This window comes from Somniosus microcephalus, chromosome 6 (genome assembly GCF_052327205.1).
Source record: "Somniosus microcephalus isolate GS21.2 chromosome 6, FLI_Smic_1.0, whole genome shotgun sequence".
Lineage (NCBI taxonomy): Eukaryota > Metazoa > Chordata > Chondrichthyes > Squaliformes > Somniosidae > Somniosus > Somniosus microcephalus.
Window position 1 is genome coordinate 43,725,089 of NC_140992.1, and position 26,191 is coordinate 43,751,279.

Here is a 26,191-nt window from a genome sequence, read left to right on the forward strand (position 1 = left end):
CTCTGCTTTCCTACTGCCACTGAATCCCACTTGAACAAGCTCACATCTACCCTCTGTGCCTTTCTTGGCATTCTCCGAAATTCCCATTGAGGCACCTGTCGCTGCCTCCTTACAAGCAGAGACTTTAACTGTCCCATCTTCTCTTGCCAACCTTCCCACATAGCTCGCCCACTGGGGACTGACCTCGACAGCCTCCTTCCCATCCCATTCATCCTACCCACCATTGCCCCATGGACTTTGCCAGTGAATTAATCACTGCCCCTCACTGTATTTCCCTCCTTAATATCCATTCATTTATGAGCAATGGCCTTCTTGAGAATAATTGCATTGGCATCCTGGCCTTACCGAAGCCTCCCCACCTGGCTATACTTTCCACCACCTGCCCATCCAAACTAGTAGTGCATTAAACTTCTTTGTCCTCCTCGACTTTTCTGTGTCCTTTGATGTGGTCGATCACACCATCCTCCTCCAATACCTAGCCACTGTTGCCCAGCTTGGTGGGATTACCCTTGATGGTTCCATTCTTGCCTATCCGATCATAGCCAGAGTATCTCCAGCAAAGCTTTCTCTTCCAGCCGCATGCCCTTAACTCTGGAGTCACCTAAGGATCTATCTTTGGCTTCTTCCTCATCAAAATGCCATCTCGTGGTGTCATCATCCAAAGACATGGCATCAGTTTCCGCGTGTATGCTGGCGATACCCAGCTCTGTGCTGTGGACTGCTTGTCAGTCTATAGATGAGCCATAATTTCCTTCAGCAAACATTGGTAAGACAGAAGCCTTCAACTTTGGTCCCCGCTGCAAACTCTGCCCTTTCTACCGATTCCATGCCACTGTCTCGGGCTGAGCCAGACTGTTAATAACCTCAGCACCCTATTTGACCCTGAGCTGAGTTTCTGACCCAATATCCTTTCCATCACAAAGGCCGCCGCCTTCCACATCCATAACATTCCCTGATTCCACCTCTGCCTCAACCCGCCTGCTGCTGAGGCCCTCTTCCATGCCCATCCCCTCCCGACTCGACTAAAATGTTCTGCAGGTTGGCCTCCCAACTTGTATCCTCTGAACTTTAGCTCATCCAAAAGTGCAGCCTGTATCCTATCCTGCACCAAGTCCCGCTCACTCAGAACTCTTCCTTGCTGATGTATATTGGCTTCCTGTCTCATAATGCCATCAATTTAAAATTCTCATCCTTGTGTTTCAATCGCTTCATAGCCTTGCCCCTCCCTATTTTTCTAACTTCCTCCAGCCCTACAACTACTACCCCCAAACTATTTCTCAGACTCTGGCCTCCCCCCATTTTGCCCCACCTTTGGTGGCCGTGCCTACAGCTACTTCGACCCTATGTTCAGTAATTCCCTCCCTAAACCTCTTTGCCTTTCACCCTACCTTAAGGAAGGAAACCCACGTCTGACCGAACTTCCTAATACAGTAGCTCCTTTTGCTTTTTTTCCCGGCGCCTCTTTGAAGCGTTTTTTTCTACATTAAAGACACTATATAAATGTTGTATTTTTTTCATACAATGTTAAAATGAATGGTTCTCAGATTTTACTTTCTATGTCACATCATGGTGGACTTTATTGGTGGATTTAACAGCTTTCAAAGCCAATAGATTGAGGGCATCTCAAATCACTTTGACAGGACCTGGGATGATGTACTGTAAACAAAATATTAAAGCAAAATACCACACAGATCACCATACCATGAATTGTAAATGCATGTACTGGTATTAAAAAGTTTTATCAATAATGGCTTGAGCCACGTGTTGAGTCTCTACACTGTGGCTATTTAACCTTCACACTGTACAGCATGCTAAACAGTTAGTTCTTCTTGCATTTTGTTCTTTACACATAGCTAATTGCCTCTTCTGCTTTGTCCATCTCATTTTCAGCGAGTAAAAGTGTGTCCAGCATTACTGATGTAGTTTGGACAGGGGCAGATCGTAGCCGCAGGGGACTAGCATACATTGGGTTAAGCCCATTTTTTGAATTGTGTCTCGTGAATAATTTGGAGTTTTCGTTGATTGATGTTCGAAATGATATCCGGCTGGAATACTTTCTAAGCATTTTAACATCCTTATTTTTTATATATTTACATGTAATGTAGCGGCTAAATGCCTCGCGAAACGTCTTGTTGAAAAGAGTGTAGACAAGTGGGTTGACGCCTGAGGATATATAACCCACCCAAACAAAAACTTCCATCAGTGTTCCAAGAAGTTCCTGATCACAGCTCATACAGAGGGCGGAAGTGACATTTGTTACAAAAAATGGGCACCACATCACCAAAAATAGGAAGAATACTATTCCTAAAACCTTGGATGCTCGCTGCTCATTGCTGATGCTCTGCATGGACTTTTTACCCAAAGTGGAGAGTCTTCTGATGGGTACATCCTCAAGTGTGCAGGAAAATGTCTTGTCCTTTTGTGAACCGTTGAGCATGGCCACCTTCTCGGGAGACTTGGTGGGTGTAAGGTCTTGCTGAAAAATGGTCGAGACAGTAGCCCAGTTAAAATGTTGGGGTGCTTTGGCTTTGATCAGATATGCTTTCTTTCTCAGCACTTGAATTGTCAAGAAGTAGATAACTAACATGATGGCAAGGGGAATGAAGAATGCAGCCATTGACCCAAAGATCATGAAATTTTTGAATATGTCAATTTTAACTAAGCAAGTTTTGTTTATAAAGGTGTTTGTTTCATCCTGGAGGCCTTTGATGGGGATGGGAATAGCAATGCCTAGATTGAAGAGAGAATAAATTGAGAATGGTACAGTAATTGTTTTTCCAGTTTTGGTATTTTCCTGTCAAAACTACTAATGTAGTTAATCAGACCAACTTTAAATGGAGCTCAACGTAAACTCGAGGAACAGCACCGCATCTTCCGATTAGGCACTTTGCAGCCTTCCGGACTCAATATCGCGTTCAACAATTTCAGATCATAACCTCGGCCCCTATTACATTTTTACTTATATTTTTTTCCACCCCTTTGTTTTGGGTCTTCCCTTCCCCCCCACCTTTCCTTTTTTTTTCTCTCTCCCACATGGCAGCTCTGTCTCATCCTGCCAGTACACTTCACACCTAATCTCTTTTGTCTCCACTTGTCCTATTACCATCTCGTCTGGTTTTGAATACCTCTTAATGTCTCTCTTACTTCTTTTGTTCTATCGCAGCCCTGCCTTCGATCTATTTTATTTCCTTTCCAGTTTTGAAAAAGGGTTTCGACACGAAACGTCAACTCTAATTTCTCTCCACAGATGTGGCCTGGCTTGCTGAGTTTTTCCAGCATTTTCTGTTGTTATTTTAAATGGAACTGGTTCTATTTGGGTAGACATTCTGTTCAGTTGTAACCAGTTTGGAAGGTATTTGGCTATTTTGGAGCATTTTGTTTTAAGTACATAATAGTGGATAAAAATTCAAAATACTGCTTTGGTGCATTCAGATTTCTTTGAGTCAACACTTTTGTGCTCTATATTTCTGGAATTTTAAAGTAAATTATTTTTTTAAATGCTGTACTGTCATAATTAGTCTGAGAAACAAATATTTCAAATTTTCATTATTTATCTTTTAATTGTTGCATTAAAGTTGCAGTCTAATTTTCAGTTCAGGTTGTTTCCCACAATTAATCAGCAGTGCTCTAGACTGATAGATTGCAAGCAATGTAGAATTCTAATATTTATGAAACTCTAAAATCCTTGACTGGCTATTTGCTCTGCTCGTTGCCGATCTTCCTTGATGACTGAAGTTGCACAAAAACCAATACACGAACCACGTTTGGATCCGAGTGCAGAGAATGGATTTTTATCCCTACTGATAAGCTTACGGATAAGAATCCTTTTATAATTTATTATGGTTTCTCCATAGTTGGTTTAATAATGTGTTGTATTATTTAGTTTGGTATATGTTGATCAGAAGCATCAAATTAAGAGGTATGAATCAAGGTTTCCAGAAAATGTTATACATACCAATTGAGATGAGCCATACTACTGTGATCTTAATGAGAACCTTGGCCCTGGAGTTGAAGCGACTGTGCTGAATAGGTTTTTTAATAGCAATGTAACGGTCTAGAGAGATTGCACATAGATGCATAATCGAGGCTGTGGATAAAAGAACATCCAGGAAGATCCAGATAGGGCATATCTCAGAGGGTAAAGGCCACTCAGAATCTGAAAGTAAGAAAGATCTTTACTTAGTAGGCAGAATAGTGTTGAAGATTATTTAAAAGTCTGCAAGCTAAGCTGATTGGCTTTGTTTAAAGAATAACCTTTTGGTTTGAATTGCATTCCTTTCAAAAGCACCAGTATATTTCTGTCCCAGCAATTCATTGCATACCCTTTCTGCAAGAATCAGAACAGGTGCAACTGCTGTATATTAATCTCTGTAGCAAAATCTCTCATTACCTTTCACTTAAACTTCATACAAAATGTCATTTATACACAGTGTAATTAATGTCATTTCTAGAAAACCTCTTCCTGTTTTAAATTGCATTTAGCTTCAACCGTTGAATGGATCTGCCAATAGTAATCAGCTTTACAAGGAGCAGAGACGGGAGTTGATTTGGCTAGAAATCGGAGTGTTTTTTCTTTCCTCAGCGATATTCCATTTATGACGTTAGAAATCAAATACACGAGGGTTCTACCATTTGTAATTGACTTCAAGCACACTATAGTGGACAATATGATTGAGATTTCTTCAAGGTTTAAACTTGAATCTTTTTACTCATTTATTTTTGAGAGGTTATTCAGGTAAATTTCCTATCTATTTTTGTAAGTTTTTCTTTGCCTGACATCTGAAGTAGTGAAGGTGAATGCATCGCATGTTTCCGGGTTACTAATGCTTCCTGGACATCGAGGCACGAGAAACCATGAGTCTCCTTTTTAAAAAAAAAAAAAAAACATTTTCTCTTCACCTCCTGGGGTGTGCTGCATTCGCCATTTAATGCCTCCTCACTCAACAAGGTTATTATCAGGATTGAGTGGAGTGAGAGTTAAGCATGTATCTGGCTTGCTCTGTGGCACTGAGTTTTGCCATACTATGCTCAGTATCTACCCTGTTGCCCCTTGAGATTTTAAAATGAATTAATGCACACACAACTATCCTTGATTTATAAATAATTGAGTCCACAGAGTTCTTTTGTGCAAAGTACTTCTCTGTTGACCAGTATTTCCTTATGCATAGGCACAAAACAAGTCTGTGTGTGTGGAATAGCTACTAAAAGGAAGGGAAAATGTCAGCATTATTTTTTAAGCTGATTGAGTAAGGTGGTTGCTGCTTGCCAGTGGTCCAAGGGCAATAAAGGAGTCTATTGCTAGCAAATGTTTCAAGGATTTACTGAAAGGTAGTCAGTATGTCATTAAATATACACTCGCATATTTATTTTCGCTGGTCCATTTAAATCCATATTAGAATGGTTGAAGTTACATAAAATACTGACTTGCAAGTCTTAACTGAAATCCGGAAATGTTTTACTTCCTTTATAACAGCAATAACAACTTGCATTTATATAGCATTTTGAATGTAGCAAAACATCTGAAGGCATTTCGTAGAGGTGTAATGGACACTGAGCCAAAGAAGGAGTAGTTAAGTGGGATGACCAAAAGTTCGGTCAGAGAGATGGGTTTTGAGGCGCAGGGGTTTGGGGAGGGAATTCCAGAGCGTGGGGTCTAGGTATCTAAAAGGAGAGCCGTCAATGGTGGGATGAAGGGAGGGGGCAGATGCATAAAAGGCCAGAGACGGAGGAATAGAGTTCTGGGGTGAAGGCTGGAGGTGGTTCGAGATATTGAGGTGAAGACATGAAGGGCTAGAAAATAGGTATAGCCCCGCCAGCTCGCTTGCGCCCAGAATTTACCGCTGGGCGCGGAGCCACTCGCGCCCATCGGATATTCAGTTTCAGCGCCCCAAGTCGAGGACGGCCGCTGTTCAAGGGTGTGGCCGCCCCTGCTTGGGGCGCTGAAACTGAATATCGGCGCGCTAGTTGCCGCAGCGCCACCTGCAGCGGAGTGGCAGGCTGCGGTACTGCAGGCCTTCCTCCCTCAAGGGGGAGGTGCCTGCAACAGCTGGAGCCCCGATCGCGAGTGCCGGCAAAAGAGCCCGGCACAACGGAGAAGTGCCGGGCTCCCGGAAACCAGCTGGCAATGCCGCGGGGGGGGTGGTGGAGGAGGCCGGGGAAGGAGGTGCGGGCAGGCGGCCGCTGAAAAAGCGGCCGGCCACACCTCCACCTTAAAGCGCCCCACTAAGGCTGCAGTACGGACCCGGTCTCTGAATGTTATTAGCGGCCGCCACTGAAGATGGGGGTCGGGCCGGTGTCGGGGCAGAACCGGGGCACTGCGCACACCGATGACGTCATCGGTGGCGGCGCAGCGCTACCGGCTACCGCCGCAATTAGCGTGTCACTGAATTTAGCCCGAAGTTTCCAGACTGGCGCAGAAGCCCTCTGGGCGGTAACTGGGTGCAAAGCCCACTGAATTTCTAGGCCGAAGGGTTTTAAACATGAGGATCAGAGTTTTAAATCGGAGGAGTTGGACTGGGAGCCAATGTAAGTCAACAAGGACGGGTGATGGTGAGCAGGATTTGGTGCAGTATAGGATATGGACAGCAGAGTTTTGGATGAGTTAAAGTTTACAGAAGGTGGAAGATGAAAGGCCATGCAGGAGAGCTTTGGAAGAGTTGTGTCTGGAGGCGACAAAGGCATGGATGACGGTTTCAGCCGCAGAAGGACTGAGGTGGGGGTGGAGACGGACAATGTTAGAGGTGGTGAGTATTTAGGGTCAGAAGCTCAGCTTGTGGTCAAATAAGACACGACATTGTGGGCAGTCTGGTTCAGCCTGAAATGGAATTGTTGTTGAGGATACGGAGTTTGAGTTTGTCTTCCCAGTGTTTAGCGGCTCATCCACAACTGCATATCAGATGAGCAGTCTAACAACAGAGGGGTGGTGAAGAGGTAGAGCAGTCAACGTACATGTGAAAGCTGACCTCGTGTCTGCAGATGCTACCCCTTGATATGTAGATGAGGAAGAGAAGGGGATTCGGGTAGATTCTTGCGGCAGATGGTGGCCACTCTAGATGTGACCGCACCAAGGTGGGAAGAGAAGCTGTTGGTGAGGGTACTTTGACTATGATCAAGTAGTTGCAAGAGTGTAATCTTAGTCTGCTCATAAACCCTGATTGAAATTCACAACAAAAGGCAGCAACTTTTTTAGAATTAATATAGAACTGTGTGTTGTATAGCCCAGTCTGATAATGCAGTTATGCTCCATAGTTGCATACAAATTAAAATAACCAGATTTGTGGCTGCATTTCAGAATGTTAATGACGTAAGGGACATTTTTCAATTTGCTCAAATATTTTAAAAGGGGTTTGTTTACAAGAATTTTGTCCTATGTGGAATAATTTATGTCATTATTAAAAACCAATCTCCAATTGCAAAGCGGAATTAAGGAGGAAAAAGTTCAATCAAATGAATTTTGGCACCCAAGGAGTAAACCTGTAGACCTTTATGGTTTAAAGTTTTGAATTCCGTGAGTAACCATTCACGGTTCCATTTGTTGAACGTTGAAATTACGACTATTCTGCAGGTTTCTACATGGCTAGGAAAATAAACAAACTGTCCCATCTCCATTCTTGATACGTATATTCTTTCCCCCTTCTCCCATTTTGTGTCATTTTGTCTGCTTTTTCATCCCTGATATTCAGAGGTGCTTGATAATATTGCAAATGTATGAAAATGCAAAATTGGTTAAAGATAATTAGAAAAATAACTTAAATACCTGACAATGTATAAAATGGTGTATAATTATGATTCTGATGTTAAATATAAGCGCATGAAATATTTTACGTACCATTTTTCCCGAGTTCTGGGTTTTAATCATTCTAATATAGTACATAGAATTAGATAGAAATTACAGCACAGAAACAGGCCATTCGGTTCAACTGGTCTCTGCGGCATTTACGCTCCACATGAGCCATCTCTCACTCCTCTTCATCATCTAACCCCATCAGTATATCCTTCTATTCCTTTCTCCCTCATAGGCTTATCTAGCTTCCCCTTAAATGCATCTATGTTATTCGCCTCAACTACTCCTTATGGTAGTGAGTTCCACATTCTTACCACTCTTTGGGTAAAGGAGTTTCTTCTAAATTCCCTATTGTATTTATTAGTGACTACCTTATATTTATAACCTCTAGTTTTGGACTCCCCCACGAGTGGGAACATTTTTCTCTACGTCTGCCCTATCAAACTCATTCATTACCTGATCGAGGTCTTTAAGATAATGTCTCCGCTTTCTCTTTTCTAGAGAAAAGAAACCCAGCCTGTTCAGTCTTTCCTGATGAGGAATCTCGTGCCTTGTCTGTTAACCAAGTTTTCTGGAAGTTTTTTTTGTTAAATTCAGAATTGGATGACCAGTAGCTCATTTGTGGGTTGGAACTGAATTTTAAAGGTGAACACAGCAAGTAACTTGTAACAAAATTGGAATATAAATTCAGATTAAACAATTACAAAAACATAAGGGAGATGATTTAATTTGTTTTGAAGATTTCAGTAAAAAGGAAATGACCTTTTTAAGTGAAGCGAGTGCTAGTAAGAGGTCTAGTTCATCACAAATCCATGAGATGATGTCTAAGAGAATAACCATATGTGTACGCAGTTAATTATTCTGACAAAGTTGGGCCGTGAGGATATGGATACACTTGCATGATGGAGAACGATTGAATATCTGCTGTTGAGTTAGTAGGATGTGAACCTCACAAGCAAGTGTAATCTTTCCATGTGGGATAGGATAGTTAATTCCACTGTTTCCTATGTGTATTTTGTTTATACAACAGTGTGGAATAATTTAGTATTTCAAGTAATACTTTTTGTTTAGTTTTAGTGGGAATTACTGCAAGCACGAAGGATGCCTCAGTATTCCCATTGTATCAAGTAATCTACAGAATTTCCATCAGTTTGGAAATCCCCTTTAGAAGTGTATTGTGTTAAATTCATTTGGCCATCATAACCTCAATTACTACTTCCACAAGTGCGGAGATCGCAAATGAATCATGAAGCTGGTATGAATATTTACCTTGGTAATTACATTCAAAACCAAATAAAACCGGCTACATTTTCTACAAAAAGAAAATATTGCAGATGCTGGAAATCTGAAATAAAAACAGAAAATGCTGGAGATACTCAGCAGGTCAGGCAGCATCTGTGAAGAGAGAAACAGAGTTAACGTTCAGGTTGATGACCTTTCGTCAGAACTGGAAAAAAGCAGGAAATGGAACAGATTTTAAGCAAGTGTAGTGGCTGGGAAATGGGGGAGGGGATGAAAGAACAAAAGGGAAGGCCTGTGATAGGATAGAAGGCCGAAGAGATTAAGAGACAGTGAGAGACATTAAGAGATATTCAAGGCAAAAGGAGATGGTAATGGGACAGGTTAAGAAACAAAGGATGGCTCTAGATGAAGTGTGAATTGTGCTGGCAGAATGGAAGACAGCTGCCATGTGGGAGGGAAGAACAGAACAAAAGTGTGAATAAAAAATATATATATGATCGGGGCCGAGGTTATGATCTGAAATTGTTGAACTCTATGTTGCGCCCAGAAGGCTGTAAAGTGCCTAATCGAAAGATGAGGTGCTGTTCCTCGAGCTTACGTGGAACAATGCAAGAGGCCGAGGACGGTGAGGTCCGAGTGGGAGTGGAGCGGTGAATTAAAGTGACAGGCGACCGGAAGCTCGGGGTCCCCCTTACGGACTGAATGGAGGTGTTCCGTAAAGCGGTCACCCAATCTGCGTTTGGTCTCCCCAATGTAGAGGAGACCACATCGTGAGCAGCGAATACAGTATACTAGATTGTAAGAAGTACAAGTAAATCGCTGTTTCACCTGGAAGGGGTGTTTGGGGCCCTGGAAAGTGGGGAGGTATAAGGGCAGGTGTTGCATCTTGCACGGGAAGGTGCTGGGGGGAGGGGTGTTGGGGGCGATAGAGGCATGGACTAGGGTGTCGCGGAGGGAGCGGTCCCTACGGAATGCTGAAAGGGGAGGTGAGGGGAAGATGCGTTTGGTGGTGGGATCATGCTGGAGGAGGATGATCTGTTGAATGTGGAGGCTGGTGGGGTGAAAGGTGAGGACAAGGGGAACTCTATCGTGGTTCCGGGAGGGGGGGGGTGCAGGGGTGAGGGCAGAAGTGCGGTCGAGGGCTGTGTCAACCACTGTAGAGGGGAATCCTCGGTTGAGGAAAAAGGAAGACATGTCGGAAGCTCTGGTATGGAAGGTGGCATCGTCAGAGCAGATGCGGCAGACGGAGAAACTGGGAGAATAGAATAGAGTCCTTACAGGAGGCGGGGTGGGAGGAAGTGTAGTCCAGGAGGAAGTGTAGCCCCATTTCCCAGCCACTACACTTGTTTAATAATCTGTTCCATTTCCTGCTTTTTTCCAGTTCTGACAAGAGGTCATCGACCTGAAACGTTAACTCTGTTTCTCTCTTCACAGATGCTGCCTGACCTGCTGAGTATCTCCAGCATTTTCTGTTTTTATTTTGGCTACATTTTCTGTTGGCTGCTCAATTAAGACTGAACTGCTTTTGCAATTTCAATTTCATACAGCAAGCTCTAAGCACAGTACTAGTGCTTGAACGTGGTAGATTTGTAACAGCAGTTTGGGGAAGTGTCAGCCGTGGCTCAGTTGGCCCGTCTGCCCCCTCAGGTGGATGTAAAAGATCCTATGGCACTATTTCAAAGAAGAACAGGGGAGTTATCCCTGGTGTCCAGGCCAATATTTATCCCTCAATCAACATCAATGAAACAGATTATCTGGTCATTATCACATTGCTGTTTGTGGGAGCTTGCTGTGTGCAGATTGGCTGCCGTGTTTCCTACATCCCTATATTGCAACAGTGACTACACTTCAAAACGTACTTCATTGGCTGTAAAGTGCTTTGGAATGTCTGGTGGTCGTGAAAGGCGCTTTATAAATGCAAGTCTGTTTTTCTTTTCTAAGGAGACATTGCACATTAATGGATTTAAAGTTTCACTGTAATCGGATTAAGTTTAGTGGAAGGTTTAAGTACCAGCAACACAAATTAAAAACTAGAGAGGTTTAAGAGGGAAGCATGGGGGAACTTTTTCACCTAAACAATAATAGATTTGTGGAATAAGTTACCATGGAGATTAAATGGTAATATAATATGGTATTATATGATAAACAGATTACATTGTGGCTGCCAGTGTAAAGGTTCTTGTCAGGTTTAAACCTGCGCACTGCCAAGTTGACATTATGATGATGTATTCTGATATAAATTCACAGAATATTATGCTTTGTGCTTCAGTTTTCTTGAAGCTTTTAAAGACAGTTCAGATTAATTCAATGGTGCACAATTGGTTTAGCAATTTATCACCATAATCTTGCAGAAACACACCGGGCACTATCGGACCCCATTCTCCTCTGCCAAAACTCATCCTGGAATGCAAAGATAATCCCTGGCTTTGATTCTCCACTACCAACCATATCCTTATACCCCTCTTCCCTGCCCCTTCCACCCTCACCTCCAACAACAAGTACGAGGAGTTTATGGACTTCTTTGTCATTAGATTGAAATCATTCATTCAGCTGCGTCTGCTTTTTCCCTTCCTCTTGCCCGCCACGCCAAGGTTCCCCCTGCCCTAACCCTATACTCACATCTTTCTCTAGTTTCTCTCCAATCTCCTCTTATGCCTGTTCCGAGCTCATCTTGTCCATGAGATCCACCTATTGCCCTCTCGACCTTATTCCCAGTAAACCACTGACCAACATTCCCTCTAAGGTGCACGCTCGCACAGCTCTGCTGATCCCACGCAGCCCAGGACCGGCTTTTTCTATGTTAAATTTTGCGCGTGCGCGAAACTGTGAATGGGGTTCCCCCCCCCCCCCCCCCCCCAAACCCTGCCACTGACCACCTAATTTTATTTCCAGGACCCCCTGCGAGCTGATTATGTCAACGGTTCCCCCTCCTTGGGTACTGTCCCTCACTCGTTCAAATTTGCTGTGATCATCCCCCACCCCCCCTTCAAAAAAAAAAAAAACCCCACCCATGACTCCCTCTGTCCTTGAAAACTACCACCCCATCTCCAACCTCCCCTTCCTCTGAAGTCCTTGAACATACTGCCACCTCCCAAATCTGTGCCCATCTTTCCCATAACGCCATGTTTAAATCTCTCCAATTAGGTTTCCGCTCCTTCCACAGCCCCGAAACAGCCTTAATCAAAGTCACAAATGACACGCTGTGTGCCTGGTGCACTATCCCTCCTTCTCCATCTCCACCCATCTGCAGCCTTTGACATAGTTGACCGCACAATCCTCTTCCAATCTCTCCTCCATTGTCCAGCTGAGTGGGAGTGCCCTGGCCTGTTTCCACTCTTGCCTATCCAGTCGTAGCCGGAGAATCTCCTGCAATTGCTTTTCTTCTCGTCCTCGTTTCCACCAGCCCCACACCGTTACCTCTGAAATCCCTCAAGAATCTATCCTTTCTCCTCCTCTTTCTCATCTACATGCTGCCCCTCGGTGACGTCATCCGAAGACATAGTGTCAAGTTCCACGTGTACGCTGACATAACCAGCGCTACCTCAACACCATCTCTTTTGATCCATCCACTGCCTCTGTGTTGTCAGACTGCTTGAATGACATCCAGCCCTGGATAAGCTGCAATTTCCTGTAATTGATCACTGGGAAGACCAAAGTTATTGTCTTGTGCCCCGCCACAAACTCTTTTCCCTTGCCACCAATTCCATATCCTCCCTGACCATGGTCTCTGACTGAACCAGACTGTTTGCAACCTCAGCATCCTATTTGACCCTGAGCTGAGCTTCCGATCCCATGTTCTCTCCCTCACAGAGACCGCCTATGTAATATTGCCCACGCCTGCTTCAAGTTATCTGCTGATGAAATCCTCATTCATGCTTTTATTGCCTCCAGATTCGACTATTTCAATGCTCTCCTGGCCAGCCTTCCATCTTTCACCCTCCATACACTTGAGCTCGTCCAAAACCTGTGATCTAACGCACACCAAATCCTGCTCCCCCACCACCTCTGTGATTGCTGACCTCCCGGTCCACCAATGCCTCCATTTTAAAATTCTTATTCACTTGTTCAAGCTATTTCACCTTGTCTAGAATAGTAGAACCAGAGGACACGGCCCACTCTTGAAGGAGGTTAAATTCAAAACAAATCCACGGAAACAATATTTTAGTGATTGAGTGGTCAATCTATGGAACAGACTCCCTCGGGAGACAGTGGAAGTATTGATTCATTCAGATGCAAATTAAATAGATTTTTTTCAGAAAATAACATTTTGCAATACAGTATATGAGTAATTTGCGACATGACATGTGGTAAGCGTAGCATGTTTGGGAGGAAATGGGTGACTTTGGCTCTCCATCACTGGGGTTTACCTCGTGTCCTGTCTGGGTCTGTTGTAAATTCATTAATAGAGATTGATTGCTATGATTATTCAACAACTCCGTTATCATTATTTCATGCGACTACCAGGATGGTAGAAAGTGAACTAGATGACCGTGGTCTTTTTTTGTCTAGCAATTCCTATGTTCCTTACTTTCCATGGCCTCAACCAGCCCCCACCACCCATCTCTCTAACCTCCTACAACCCTCCAAGAACTTTGCGTTTCTCCAACTCCGGACTCTTGTGCATCCCCCACTCCCTTTGCCCCACTGTCAGCTGTTTAGGCCCTAAGCTCTGGAATTCCTGCCCTAAACCTCTAACTCTCTTTAAGACCCTCCTTAAAACTTTGTTCAAGCTTTTAGTCACTTGTCCTAATATCTCCTCCTTTGGCTCAGTATCAATTTTTCTCTTTTTACGCTCTTGTGAAGTGCCTTGAGACATCTTCCTATGTTAAAGGTGCAATATAAATACAATTTGTTGTAAACTCTGCACAGTGAGAAATGGTCAGTACAGTCCTTCAGCCACAAGAAACTAAATACAAAATCCAGCAACCTCCTTGTGTTAAGATTCTATAAGAACATAAAGTCTGGGGTGAGAAAATGCAATTTGAATGATGAAGCCAGCTCCATGCAGAGTTCATACTTCATGATTTTTTCATTATATATAGCTTTATATTTCAGGTATCTTCCATGGAACTTTTTTTTAACCCATCCCCTTTACAAGTTTGGTTTAGCCTGTCCAAATTGAATGCCTAAATTTGAATTTCAGGGTTAGCAGTGCCATTTTCGAACCTCATTGGAATGCAATCTCTTATACAAACAGTCTCAAAGATTGCTCACTACTGCCCACTAGTGTACACAGTATTAGTAAGTTATGCTACTTATTTCCGTTTCCTTTTAAGTATCCACTGTTAAATGGTTGACAAAGTATTTCACTTAGTGGGAACTTCTAAGGTGGCTTCAGAAGTGATGTGCATTTTAGTTTGTCTAATTTGTTTTATGTTCATTGGTGAGATTGTATCTGTCTTCACGGACGAAGACACGGAAAACATTCCGGAAATAATAGGGAACCAAGGGTCTAGTGAGAATGAGGAACTTAAAGAAATTAGTATTAGTAAAAAAATAGTACTGGAGAAATTAATGGGACTAAAAGCCAACAAATCCCCTGGATCTGACAGCCTACGCCCTAGGGGTTTAAAAGAGGTGGCTACAGAGATAGTGGATGCACTGGTTTTGATCTTCCAGAATTCCCTAGATTCTAGAACAGTCCCCACGGATTGGAAGGTAGCAAATGTAACTCTGCTATTCCAAGAAAAGAGGGAGAGAGAAAACAGGAAACTAAATCAGTTAGCCTGACATCAGTAGATGGGGAAAATGCTAGAATCTATTATTAGGGTCGTGGTAACAGGACACTTCGAAAACCATAATATGATCAGGCAGAATCAACACGGATTTATGAAAGGGAATTCGTATTTGACAAATCTGGTATTTTTTGAGGTTGTAACTAGCAGGGTTGATAAAGGGGAACCAGTGGATGTAGTGTATTTGGATTTACAGAAAGCATTCAATAAGGTGCCACACAAGAGGTTATTACACAAAATGGGATTGATTGAGGATAATATATTAGCATGGATTGAGGATTGGTTAACGGACAGAAAACAGAGCGTAGGAATAAACGGGTCATTTTCGGGTTGGCAGCCTGTAACTAGTGGGGTACCGCAAGGATCAGTGCTTGGGCCTCAGCTATTCACAATCTACATCAATGACTTAGATGAGGGGACCGCGTGTAATGTATCCAAATTTGCTGACGATGCACAGTTAGGTGGGAAAGTAAGTTGTCAGGAGGATGCAAAGAGGCTGCAAAGGGGTATAGACAGGTTAAGTGAGTGGGCAAGAACATGGCAGATGGAATATAATGTGGAGAAATGTGAAGTTATCTACTTTGGTAGGAAAAATAGAAAAGCAGAATATTTTTTAAATGATGGGAGATTGGGAAATGTTGGTATTCAAAGGGACCTGGGTGTCCTTGTACACGAATCACTGAACGTTAACATGCAGGTACAGCAAGCAATTAGGAAAGCAAATGGTATGTTGACCTGGGACTAGGGACAGGGTCACTGGCAAGGCTTGGAAGCTAAGCAGAGCCAGGCCTGGTTAGTACCTGGAGGGGTGACCATCAGGGAAGACCAGGTGCAGAAGGTCACGGAAGGAGCCCCGGGAGGGGCGGTTGGTGAGAAGGTCACGGAAGGAGCCCCGGGAGGGGCGGTTGGTGAGAAGGTCACGGAAGGAGCCCCGGGAGGAGCGGCTGGTGAGCAGGCCCGGGCGTTGGGCTGAAGATTGTCGGACAGGAGGAGTGGTGGAAATGGAATGGCGGCGCGCACAGACGCAGCGGCTTTGCTTCTCCCAGGACGGTGCTATTTACGTTTAATGTTAATGTTGTTTGTACTGGACTCATGGGAGCTTGCAAGATCACATTTCGTTGTTCATGTACTTGTGCATTGTACAATGACAATAAAGTTGAATTATTATTATTATTACAAAATGATTGGAGTACAAGAGTAAAGAAGTCTTACTGTAATTATATAGGGCCTTGGTTGAGATCACACGTGGAGTATTGTGTACAGTTTTGGTCTCCTTACCTAAGGAAGGATATACTTGCCTTGGCGGGATTGCATCGAAGGTTCATCAGACTGATTCTTGGGATGGGGGATTGTCCTTTGAGGAGCTATTGAGGAGACTAGGCCTATATTCCCTAGAATTTTATAAGAATGAGAGATGATCTCATTGAAACATAAAATTCTTACAGGGCTTGACAGGGTAGATGCTGGGAAGATGTTTCCCCTGGCTGGGGTGTCTAGAACTAGGGGTCACAGTCTCAGAATAAGGGGTCGGCCATTTAGGACTGAGATGAGAAATTTCTTCACTCAAAGGGTTGTGAATCTTTGGTATTCTCTACCACAGAGGGCTGTGGATGCTCAGTCGAGTGTATTCAAGACAGAGATCGATAGACTTTTGAATATTAAGGGAACCAAAGGATATGGGGATAGTGCGGGAAGGTGGAGTTGAGGTAGAAGATCAGCCATGATATTACTGACTGGCGGAGCAGGCTCGAAGGGCCGAATGGCCTACTCCTGCTATTTCTTATGTTCTTTTGTTGGCATGTGTATATGCAATCACAATTCCTAAGTTGATTTTAACAAACAGTTTGAAAATAGGACTGTATAACATCTAATGCCTTCACATTTTAATCATGGCTTTTTTAAAAGTAGTGTTTATACAGTCTTATTTTGGTTATCTTTTGTTTTGATGTTCAGCCCTTTCACTATACAGCTGTCTTACCCTGTTTCTTGTCATATGCTTGCAGAATTTCCCTCATCTTACTAAAAGTAGATCTAAAGTTAATTTGAAGACTAGAAATAATAGTACATAAAAGCAATGTCACAATGACTTTTCATAAACTGTTTTTGATATATTTAATGTTTAGTATATTTACTGGCTTGAAGCTAGAATCCTATTCAGTACAGTTCTTCAGAAACCAAAGGGCTTTTAACTCTAGTTTTTTTTGCTCTTCCTTCTCACTCCCCTAGCTTCATTTCATTTTACTTTTCTGTGCTGTAATACTATGTAAATCTCCCCTTAATCTTCTCTGCTCTTGGGAGAACAATCCCAGCTTCTGAAGTCCCTCCATCCCTGCTATCATTCTGGTAAATCTTCTCTGCATTCTCTCCAAGGCCTTTGTATCCTTCCTAAAGTGTGGTGCTCCGAGTTGGACACCATACTCCAGCTGAGGCCTAACCAGTGATTTGTAAAGATTTAGCATAACTTCCTTGCTTTTTATGTTTCTATTTATAAAGCCAAGGATCCATATGCTTTTTTAACAGCTTTATCAACTTGCCCTGCCACCTTCAAAGATTTGTGTATTTACCCCCCCCCGGGTCGCTGTTCCTGCACTCCTTTTAAAATGGTACCATTTAGTTTTGTTATGCTTCTCCTCATTCTTCCTCCCAAAATGCATTACTTCACACTTCTCTCCGTGAAATTTCATCTGCCATGTGTCTGCCCATTTCAACAGTCTGTCCATGAACACTTTGAAGTCTGCTTCACTGTTTACCACATTTCTAAGTTTGTGTCATCTGCAAACTTTGAAATTATGCTCTGTATACCCAAGTCCAGGTCATTAATGTATATCAAAAAAGAGCAGTGGTCCTAATACTGACCACTGCAGAACACCACTGTATACTTTCCTCCCGTCTGGAAAAATAACTTCACCACCACTCTCTGCTTTCTGTCTTGGCCAATTTTGTATCCTTGCTGCCACTTTAATCCCATGGGCTTCAATATTGCTAAATTATTACGTGGCACTTTATCAAATGCCCTTTGAAAGTCCATGTGGACAACATTAACTGCACTACCTTCATTAACCCTCTCCGTTACTTCATCAAAGAACTCAATAACATTTGTGGGACACAACTTGCCTTTAACAAATCTATGTTGGCTGTCATTTATTAACCCATATTTTTCCAGGTGAAAATGAATTTTGTCCCGGATTATACTTTTTGGAAGTTTCCCTGCCACCGACGTTAAGCTGACTGTCCCAGGTTTATCCCCCTCCTTTTTTGAACCGGGCTGTAACATCTGTAACCCTTCAGTCCTCTAGCACCATTGACATAATCCAAGGAGGATTGATAGATTGTGGCTAGAACCTCCACTGTTTCCACCCTTATTTCCCTCAGCCAGCTAAGATGCATCCCATCCAGACCAGGTGATTTTGCTACTTTGCGCACTGCCAGCTTTTCAAGTACCTCCCCTTTTCCTATGCCTAGACAGTGAGCTAGTGGTGTCAAGGTAGCACTGTTGCCTAGATGGGGTGGGCCTGATGGTTTTTACTTGCCTTTTTGTATCTTTATTTCCTTTAGGGATCAGAATCTCTCAACCAGTTCACACGCTTTCCTTAATTTGCTACTAATTCAAAATAACATAGCTCCCTGTTTCTGACGAAATACCCTCTTGCTTATTTGCCCAGTCAGATGTGGGTTTTTTTGTATTTGCAAGCTCTAACTTTAACTCAAATTGATTCTGATGCAGTTACATCACTTTCCTTTGCCAGAATATTTTTGGGTGTGGGGGATGAAATGAGCTAGTGAAAGCTCCTTCAGCATATATTTTAATTCTACCTGTAGCACAAGAGGTTCCTTAACACCAGCCAGGATGTTGCACATTATGGGTTGTGAATATCAATCATTTAAATTTTCTATCAATTGATTTTTAAAAACTACTTGCATCTGATCTTTTCTGAATATATGGCTTTGATTTTTTTAATTAATTCAATGATATAAAAAAATGGCTTGCATTTCTATAGCGCCTTTCACAACCACCGGATGTCTCAAAGCGCTTTACAACCAATGAAGTATTTTTGGAGTGTAGTCACTGTTGTAATGTGTGAAACGCAGCAGCCAATTTGCGCACAGCAAGCTCCCACAAACAGCAATGTGATAATGACCAGATAATCTGTTTTTGTTATGTTGATTGAGGGATAAATATTGGCCAGGACACCGGGGATAACTCCTCTGCTCCTCTTCGAATTAGTGCCATGGGATCTTTTAAGTCGACCGGAGAGAGCAGACGGGACCTCGGTTTAACGTCTCATCTGAAAGACGGCACCTCCGACAGTGCAGCACTCCCTCAGCACTGCACTGGAGTGTTTAGTTTCAGGACAATACTGACGGCAAGTGAGGTTTGAATTTCAATGTAAGTATATATCTGCATTTTAGTATCGGTTGTAAGAAAAAAACTGCAGTGTTGCTGGTGAAGTGAAATTGGAATTGATACAAATCCCCAGACCCGCTATAATTATATTATTCACAAGAAGCTGTGGGATTTCTGTCGCTAACACAGGTTCTGTCTAGGCATAGAAGAACTGATGGCATATTTTATCTGAGAACCACTTCAGGAAATAGTTTTGCAATATCAGCTCGGGCATCAGTACGAAGAAACCATGTTTATATTGAGAATTGGATTTCACAACAGCCGAAGCAACATTAAAACAACTGGAGGCAAATGCTTGTACATATGAAGGTGTTTTTAAATTTTGATTTGTGACTGTATCTTCAATAGCTGGAAGAGATCTATATAGGCCACTGCAAAACACTTTGCTAACATGTATACTGGAGCCATTGACTAGAAAACATGGGCACCTCTGCCGTCGACACCCAGGTTTCCATTTATGTTGCCATCAAGTGGGGCGGCCTCCAGAGGTGCCTCTGATTAATCTGTTTTGATGGTGCACGTGGAATCCAAAGGGAGCAGTGCCATCTCATTTACTCTGTGTTGACACTAATGTTGGTGTTTCTACTTGTGGCAGCATGGTAAACATGGGGTTTCAAACCAACAATAATTTAAAGCGTTTAAAAAAAAAAAAAAAAAAAATGTTATTTCACACATTTGCTTGCAAAATGCTCACCCTGCTGCATTTTTCAAAAACTAAGCACAGTTAAGTACATGTAGATGTAATTTGCAGAGTCATAGCAATAGCTGCTGAAGCTTTTAACATATTTACCATCAGTAATTTTTATTTCTTTTTTTGGTCACACGAAGTTAAAATCATATTTGAATAGCAAATTGCTATATGTAACTATGCTTTAAGTGATTTACAACCAAAGTTGTTTTTTTTAATTGCTTGAATAAAATAATCAATCTTTTTGGGATATTGTGAATTTAAATTGAAAAATCACTGTATTCAAGGGTTCTGTTGTGTTAGCACTAAATATATCGCACCTTGCAATTACTTTCCCCTGCTACCCCTCCCAAAGAAATTGTGTTTTTTAAGAGGAATGTTTTGGCTACACACGAGTTTTAATAAGGGAGATTTAGGCAGGGAAAATAGCTGCAAAGTACATTGTTGTGAATTGTTTTATGTATAAACTGCACCTTTTGGTTAACAGGTTAGATATTTTTGAATTTTATTGAAGAATGCAGCCAAAAGGGAATATTTGCTGATGAATCTTATAAGCACATTGGGATGACATTTTCATTTTCATTTTCTCTGCCTTGTTGCAAGGAACAATTCCTGACCAGTAGATTGTACAGTGACCAACTGTCAGTCAATACCACTTTTTCAAATAATTTTTTTTGTTAACTTCTGGGTTATTGAGGTTTGACACCTATCGTATCAAACTTTCAGTATATTCGAAGTAGTTTCATGCACTGTAGCAGTTTATATTTTGTTTCACAAACTAGTGCTTCATTTAATTGACCCTTTTGTAAAGGAATCCTTATTAGATGAAACCAATTACATAATATTACAAAGTATTTACAGCATAGAAATCGGCCGTTTAGGCCAACAGGTCCCGGTGTTTACGCTCCACACGAGCCTCCTCCCACACTTCTTCATCTAACCCCATCAACATATCCTTCTATTGCTTTCTCCCTCGCGTGTTTATCTAGCCTCCCCTTAAACGCACCTATGCTATCACCTCAACTACTCCCTGTGGTAGCGAGTTCCACATTCTAACCACTCTCTGGGTAAAGAAGTTTCTCCTCAATTCCCGATTGGATTTATTTGTGACACTTATTATGGCCCCTAATTGTAATTAGTTGAGAATCTTGCACTCGCTTTCGTGCAGCTAGTTGTACCAATTATGCTCTTGTTCCAAAGACATTACGAAAGAATAGTTTAATTGTATAAAGAAATGTTGAATATGATGCAGTTTGAATTTTTTTTTATCACCAAGCCATTTTATCATAAATTTATAGTGTGCTGCATGTTAAGGTCTGTAATAAAGAAATAAGGCTATTAGAAACCAGATCCTTTAGAAGACCAGAAAGAAAAGGCAGAATGTAGAAAATAATTAAAAATGTGCATGTAAGAGTTTGATAGGAAAGAAGTGTGAATGATATGCAATAGGTACAATTCAAAGAAAGGATTATATTAGTAACTCCACTCTCAGGCATTTACATTTAGATGGAAGAGTGCTTCATTTCACTTTTTCCTGAATAAAGCTGAAACTAACCCAAATTAATCTCATAGCATAAAATAGCTTCAATTATACAGCTGTAAGTAGGGCGTGGTGTGGAATATTGTTATATGGATTGCTTGTAATGCTGAACTGAGTGTGGAATACGGCAGTTCTATTGAAGAGTAAATTGAATGACACTTACTGAACAGAATGTTTAGAAGAGCGATGGGCATCACAAGGAGTCCAACTAACATGTCCGCTACTGCAAGTGACATGAGGAAGTAGTTGGTGGCATTCTGGAGTTTCTTCTCACGAGAAACTGCTAAAATAACAAGTATATTGCCTCCAATGGTGGGTATGATCACCAGTAAAATCAGTAGTGCTGCCCACTGCAGTCCGTCCTTCGACTGATCCCCCTTTAAAAAGTTAGAGTCGATAAGTAGACTGGTGAGCCGGGATTCCTCTGTAATTGTCAGATAGAAGGTTCCATTTGTTTCAGAAGTGTTGAAGGGCTGGACTGGAGTTTCCTGCATTCTGCTGATTGTAAACGTGTTCGTCGTGTCCGCTGGGTTAGACGTGCCATTACTGTCTGGACCCGGCATCGTGCTTTGAGTACTGGCAGTTGTCCCTCTGGTTGCTTTTGAAGAATAGTGAGGAGCAGGCAGCATGGTCTGAACAGTCAGTTCACGGGCCACTGGCACACTTGTGCCAGTCTAACATGTCTATACGCCAGATTCTTTTAGAAGTTTAGTCCCTCGTTTTGGCTAACCCTGTATTCGAGTGAATATTAATTTCTCCACTTGCATCTTTTGTTCAAAATTTCCATTGTACCTATTGTTTATGACTGTTTTATAATAAATGTTGATTGGAAAAAAGGAAAATAGTTTTTAACAGGTTTGTGAAGAGCCAGAGGTTCCTTAAAAGTGAACAGCCATCCCTCTGCCTCCAGCTACTCCTAGCTGCTGCAAACACTTCCCGTTTAGTCATGTAGGTTTCTAATTAAATTCACTGTATATTGTTACAGGGACTGGAATTGCTCTTACCTCAGTCAGACAGATGCTTTTCAAATATGCTCAAGAATTGTTAATATAAATTCAGCCGACAAGTTAGATGCTGTTGCCTGGGTTGCTATGTCGGGAAATCATCTTGCTTCCCCAGTTCTCTTTCTTTGCCTCTTCTGAGCTGTATAAGTTTGTTTGCTGTATCGCTGCCAGATCTCTGCTTTCGGTTCACTCCTTATGGCTGTATTATATCTTTCCTTGCTACTGATTGATACCGGACTTCTTCACCGCTCCTGTGATTTTTATACTAGCTTTTCTATCTCCATTCTGGAGAGTATTTGGCACTTCAGGTTGATACGCTGTGATTGTTTTCTTGGGTATTTACATTCTTTTCTCTACCATGCTTCCGTGCCACAGCTGTACAGTACTAGTGCTCATCTCTGCTAAAGATGCTGATTACCCCACCTCTCTCTCTCTCTCTCTCTCTCTCTCTCTCTCTCATACGCACTTATGCTGCAATATTTTATTCCAAGTGTAGAGCCCTGCTCTTTTTCCATATTGCTGTCAGGCGCTGCTAACCTCTAATGGTTGAATGCATGAAAACAAATGATCATTTTTACTATTGGAACAGAGCCAGAGAGCTGAAAGGTAACATCATGAGTGACTGCAGTTGAAAATTTATTTCCTTTTCCAGGAATTTTTTTTATACTCTTCCTAGAGGAATTTATAATCTATCTTGGTGTCCTAGCTAAATCTATCCCAGAGTTAAATCTTCCTGTCCTACATAAATCATTACCAAAGCCTAAGATTTTCTGTCATCTTTGCTACGTTGCTTGTGATCTTAACCCTTTTACTCCTGAATATTTTTCAAATATTCAATGAAGACATCTGCTTTTTGCTTAACTTTTATAAGGAGGGGAAATCAATTATTCTTAAAACAATGGTCATTTCTTTGTTTACTCTCTTCAATAGTGTTTGTAGAAAAATGTAAAGCATAACTTGATTCCTGTCAGGATGCAGAAATTCTTGCAGGATTTGTGGAAGTACTGGAGTTCATCTTGATTCCAGTATGTGGAAAGGCCACAGAAGAGATGGAAACAGTAGTTGTTGCAGACACCCATGGCCATCAGACTTCAGTAAGTCATTAATTGTGGCATAAATTATACTCCTATAGAGCAGATACAGAATTTGAGTATGTGTTAAACTTAGCTTTTTGGATTTGTTAAAGATTGAGAAAACATTTCCCCCCCCCCCCCCCCCCCCCGACAATCCTAAGGTATAAAATTAACTGATCAATGAAATGTCAGTTGCATTTTGACATTCTGCTGGTGTGTTAGATTAACGACTATATTTTGCAAACATGCCGATTTCATCAGTCTGTCTGTTATGAATGTTAGTCTCGATTTGTTCAACCTCAGTAGGAAATTGAAATTAGTCAGTTTTAAAATGACCTGATCATGGGTTATTTTAACAATGTGCAGGCTCAAGTCACTGATGTGTTGGGGAAGCACCTCGAGGTTGGTGGAGGGGAAGTGTGTATTGAAAGCCAATTTTTTTTGTGAAGACCTCACTGCTGCTACTGTAAAGTACTACACTGGCTGCATTCAGTCTGTGGTACAAGTTGTAAATCGAATGTTGGCATTTATGGTCAGTTGATGTTTGTGTGGAAAATAAGGTGTGTAAGGTTGTTGTAAGAAAAAGGCTGAAATAAAAAGAGCAGAGCATGACGCACCTTTAAAATCTGGTGTGTGAGTCATACGTATGCATATGTTTTTCTTTTGATTGTTATTTTGGCGTAATTCTTATTAAGTCTAATGTATAAATCTACAGGAAACTTTGTGCTATCCGGAGGTGAGCTATCCGGCAATCTGGAGCCACCGGCAAAAATCAGCAGCCGTTTTTTATTCTTTGTTTTTTTTTGCTTTGTTTGAACAGTCAAGCTGTGCAAGGTCTGTAGCTATAGCAACAACTTCAGCTACAGAGCTTTAGGGCCACACCCGAGTGTTTAGAAGCTGTTGCTAAGCAACAGTGTTTGTTGTCAAATACGGAGATAAGAATCTCTGTATCTCTCAATATTAACTCTGGAGAGTACGGCAGTTTTGAGGCAACGGCAGCAGCTCGGTCCCGTGGGTGCCGGATAGCACAAAGTTTCCTGTACTTACAGGACCTAATGTACAAAGTAACAATTTGTTTGGCAGCATTTACAGGAGGTTTCAGCTTGTGGCTGGACAGTTTTTAAAATGCTAGATTAAAGATTTACTCAGGTGAGGGAATGATTTTGAAGGCATCACAAAGTTAGGAGTAGACTTAATTTAGGGATTGATAAAGGGTGACCATAATCATGGTCCCTACATAGTTAAAACAGCATTTGGACATTTTGCAGTAATGTTAAAGTTCCAATGAAGCCATCTGCCTTGTGTGAAGCAAAGCAGTACTTTTCAAAATTGTCTTCCTTTTGTCATGGTCCCCACACAATCTGACTGAGGATTTAATTATTTTACTAATGAAGTTCTATAGATTACCACGAGCAGATGCAAGAGAGCATATGATAAACTCTCATTTTCTTTCTCTCCCTCTTTCCCTTTCTGAGAGAAAGTGACTGTCCTCATCTCAGTTCCTCACCCTGAAACAATAACCCAGATTAGAAGCTTGTAATAAGAAACTGTGGCTATGTATCTACATCTTGCCACTTTTAAGTAACTGATTACATTGCCACTACCAAGCCTGGCATTTATGAGAAATCCTAAGTTTGACTCCGCATGTTTTCACTCTTTTCGTAAACTGTGGCTCGCATGGGCTATGCTGTGACAACAGATATATTTGTGTGTTCTCATTCTCGGGAAGGAAGAGGTTTTATTTGTGTTAGATTTTTGTATTGACAATTCAACCCATAAACGTAAATGAGCTAGCTGTTCAAAAATTCTGTTCTTGAAATTAACCATTCAGAGTTCATGTGTTTGATAATGCTGACATGTAATGATATGAACCATATTGAAAATGGCTTTTGGTTGACACATGATTTTATGTATGTACTCCATTTCATACGTTTTGAATATTGAATTATCTGAGTGGCACATGTAATTTTTTTTACCTTAAGTTTATATAAGTTTCATAGTGGATCTCTCTTGGCATTGCCCATTAATCCCTAACAGCAGTCCTCTTCCTGCCCCAGCACAACAGTTTTGTTTCACTCTCTCTCTCTCCCTTGTGTCTTTTTAAAGCTTAGAAGTAATACACTACCAGTAATAATCTGAAATGTTCAGATCAAGGTCCTTTATCTTACAGTTGTTACTGTTGAGAAATTAAGTTAGGCAGTTTTTGAAGTAGAATAACAACACATAGGGAGAGAGTGCCAGATTTAAAAAGCATTTTGTATAAAGCATGGCAGAATTTCCTTGAAACTGGAAGTTAGAATTGTGTAGATACTGTGTGTATATTTTTCCTCTTTTGCTCAGCCTCTTGCAACTAAACAAATGCCATCAGACATGGACAATTGTTTGAAACTCGCTTCTCGGATCTTTGTGCTACTTTGAGTAACCTTGGTCAGATGCCCATTCCCACTTAGTTGTGTGTGTACATTCTCAAGTAATGATTGTGATTCACACAGGAAATTGACATGTATGGAAAGCTACATTTTAACTACTGATGTGAATTGTGAACATAAATTTGCAATTAGCAAATTGTGGCACCTTAGGCAATTGTAATGGTTGGTAATGCTGAAATGTGGAAGATTTTACATGATGTAATCTAACTGTTTAAAAAAGAAATCACTAGATTGTGGGTTTGAATCTCTTTGGTATTTTCTGTCTTGCAATCTATAATATTTAAAAACTTTT

General features: G+C 41.6%; 2 protein-coding genes across 2 annotated transcripts in view; one reads left to right on the forward strand and one right to left on the reverse strand.

Moving 5' to 3' along the window:
• Positions 1-22,920, reverse strand: htr2b (5-hydroxytryptamine (serotonin) receptor 2B, G protein-coupled). The gene is made up of 3 exons (XM_085990102.1): positions 21,557-22,920; positions 3,956-4,156; positions 1-2,730 (listed from the first exon to the last, which is right to left on the reverse strand). Exons 1-3 carry the CDS (start codon positions 22,020-22,022, stop codon positions 1,844-1,846), a joined length of 1,554 nt encoding a protein of 517 aa, XP_085846228.1. The 5' UTR covers positions 22,023-22,920; the 3' UTR covers positions 1-1,843.
• The window catches only part of psmd1 (proteasome 26S subunit, non-ATPase 1), a 133,490-nt gene that overhangs the window by 65,099 nt on the left and 42,200 nt on the right, over positions 1-26,191 (forward strand). The gene's annotated exons all lie outside the window — the stretch shown is intronic.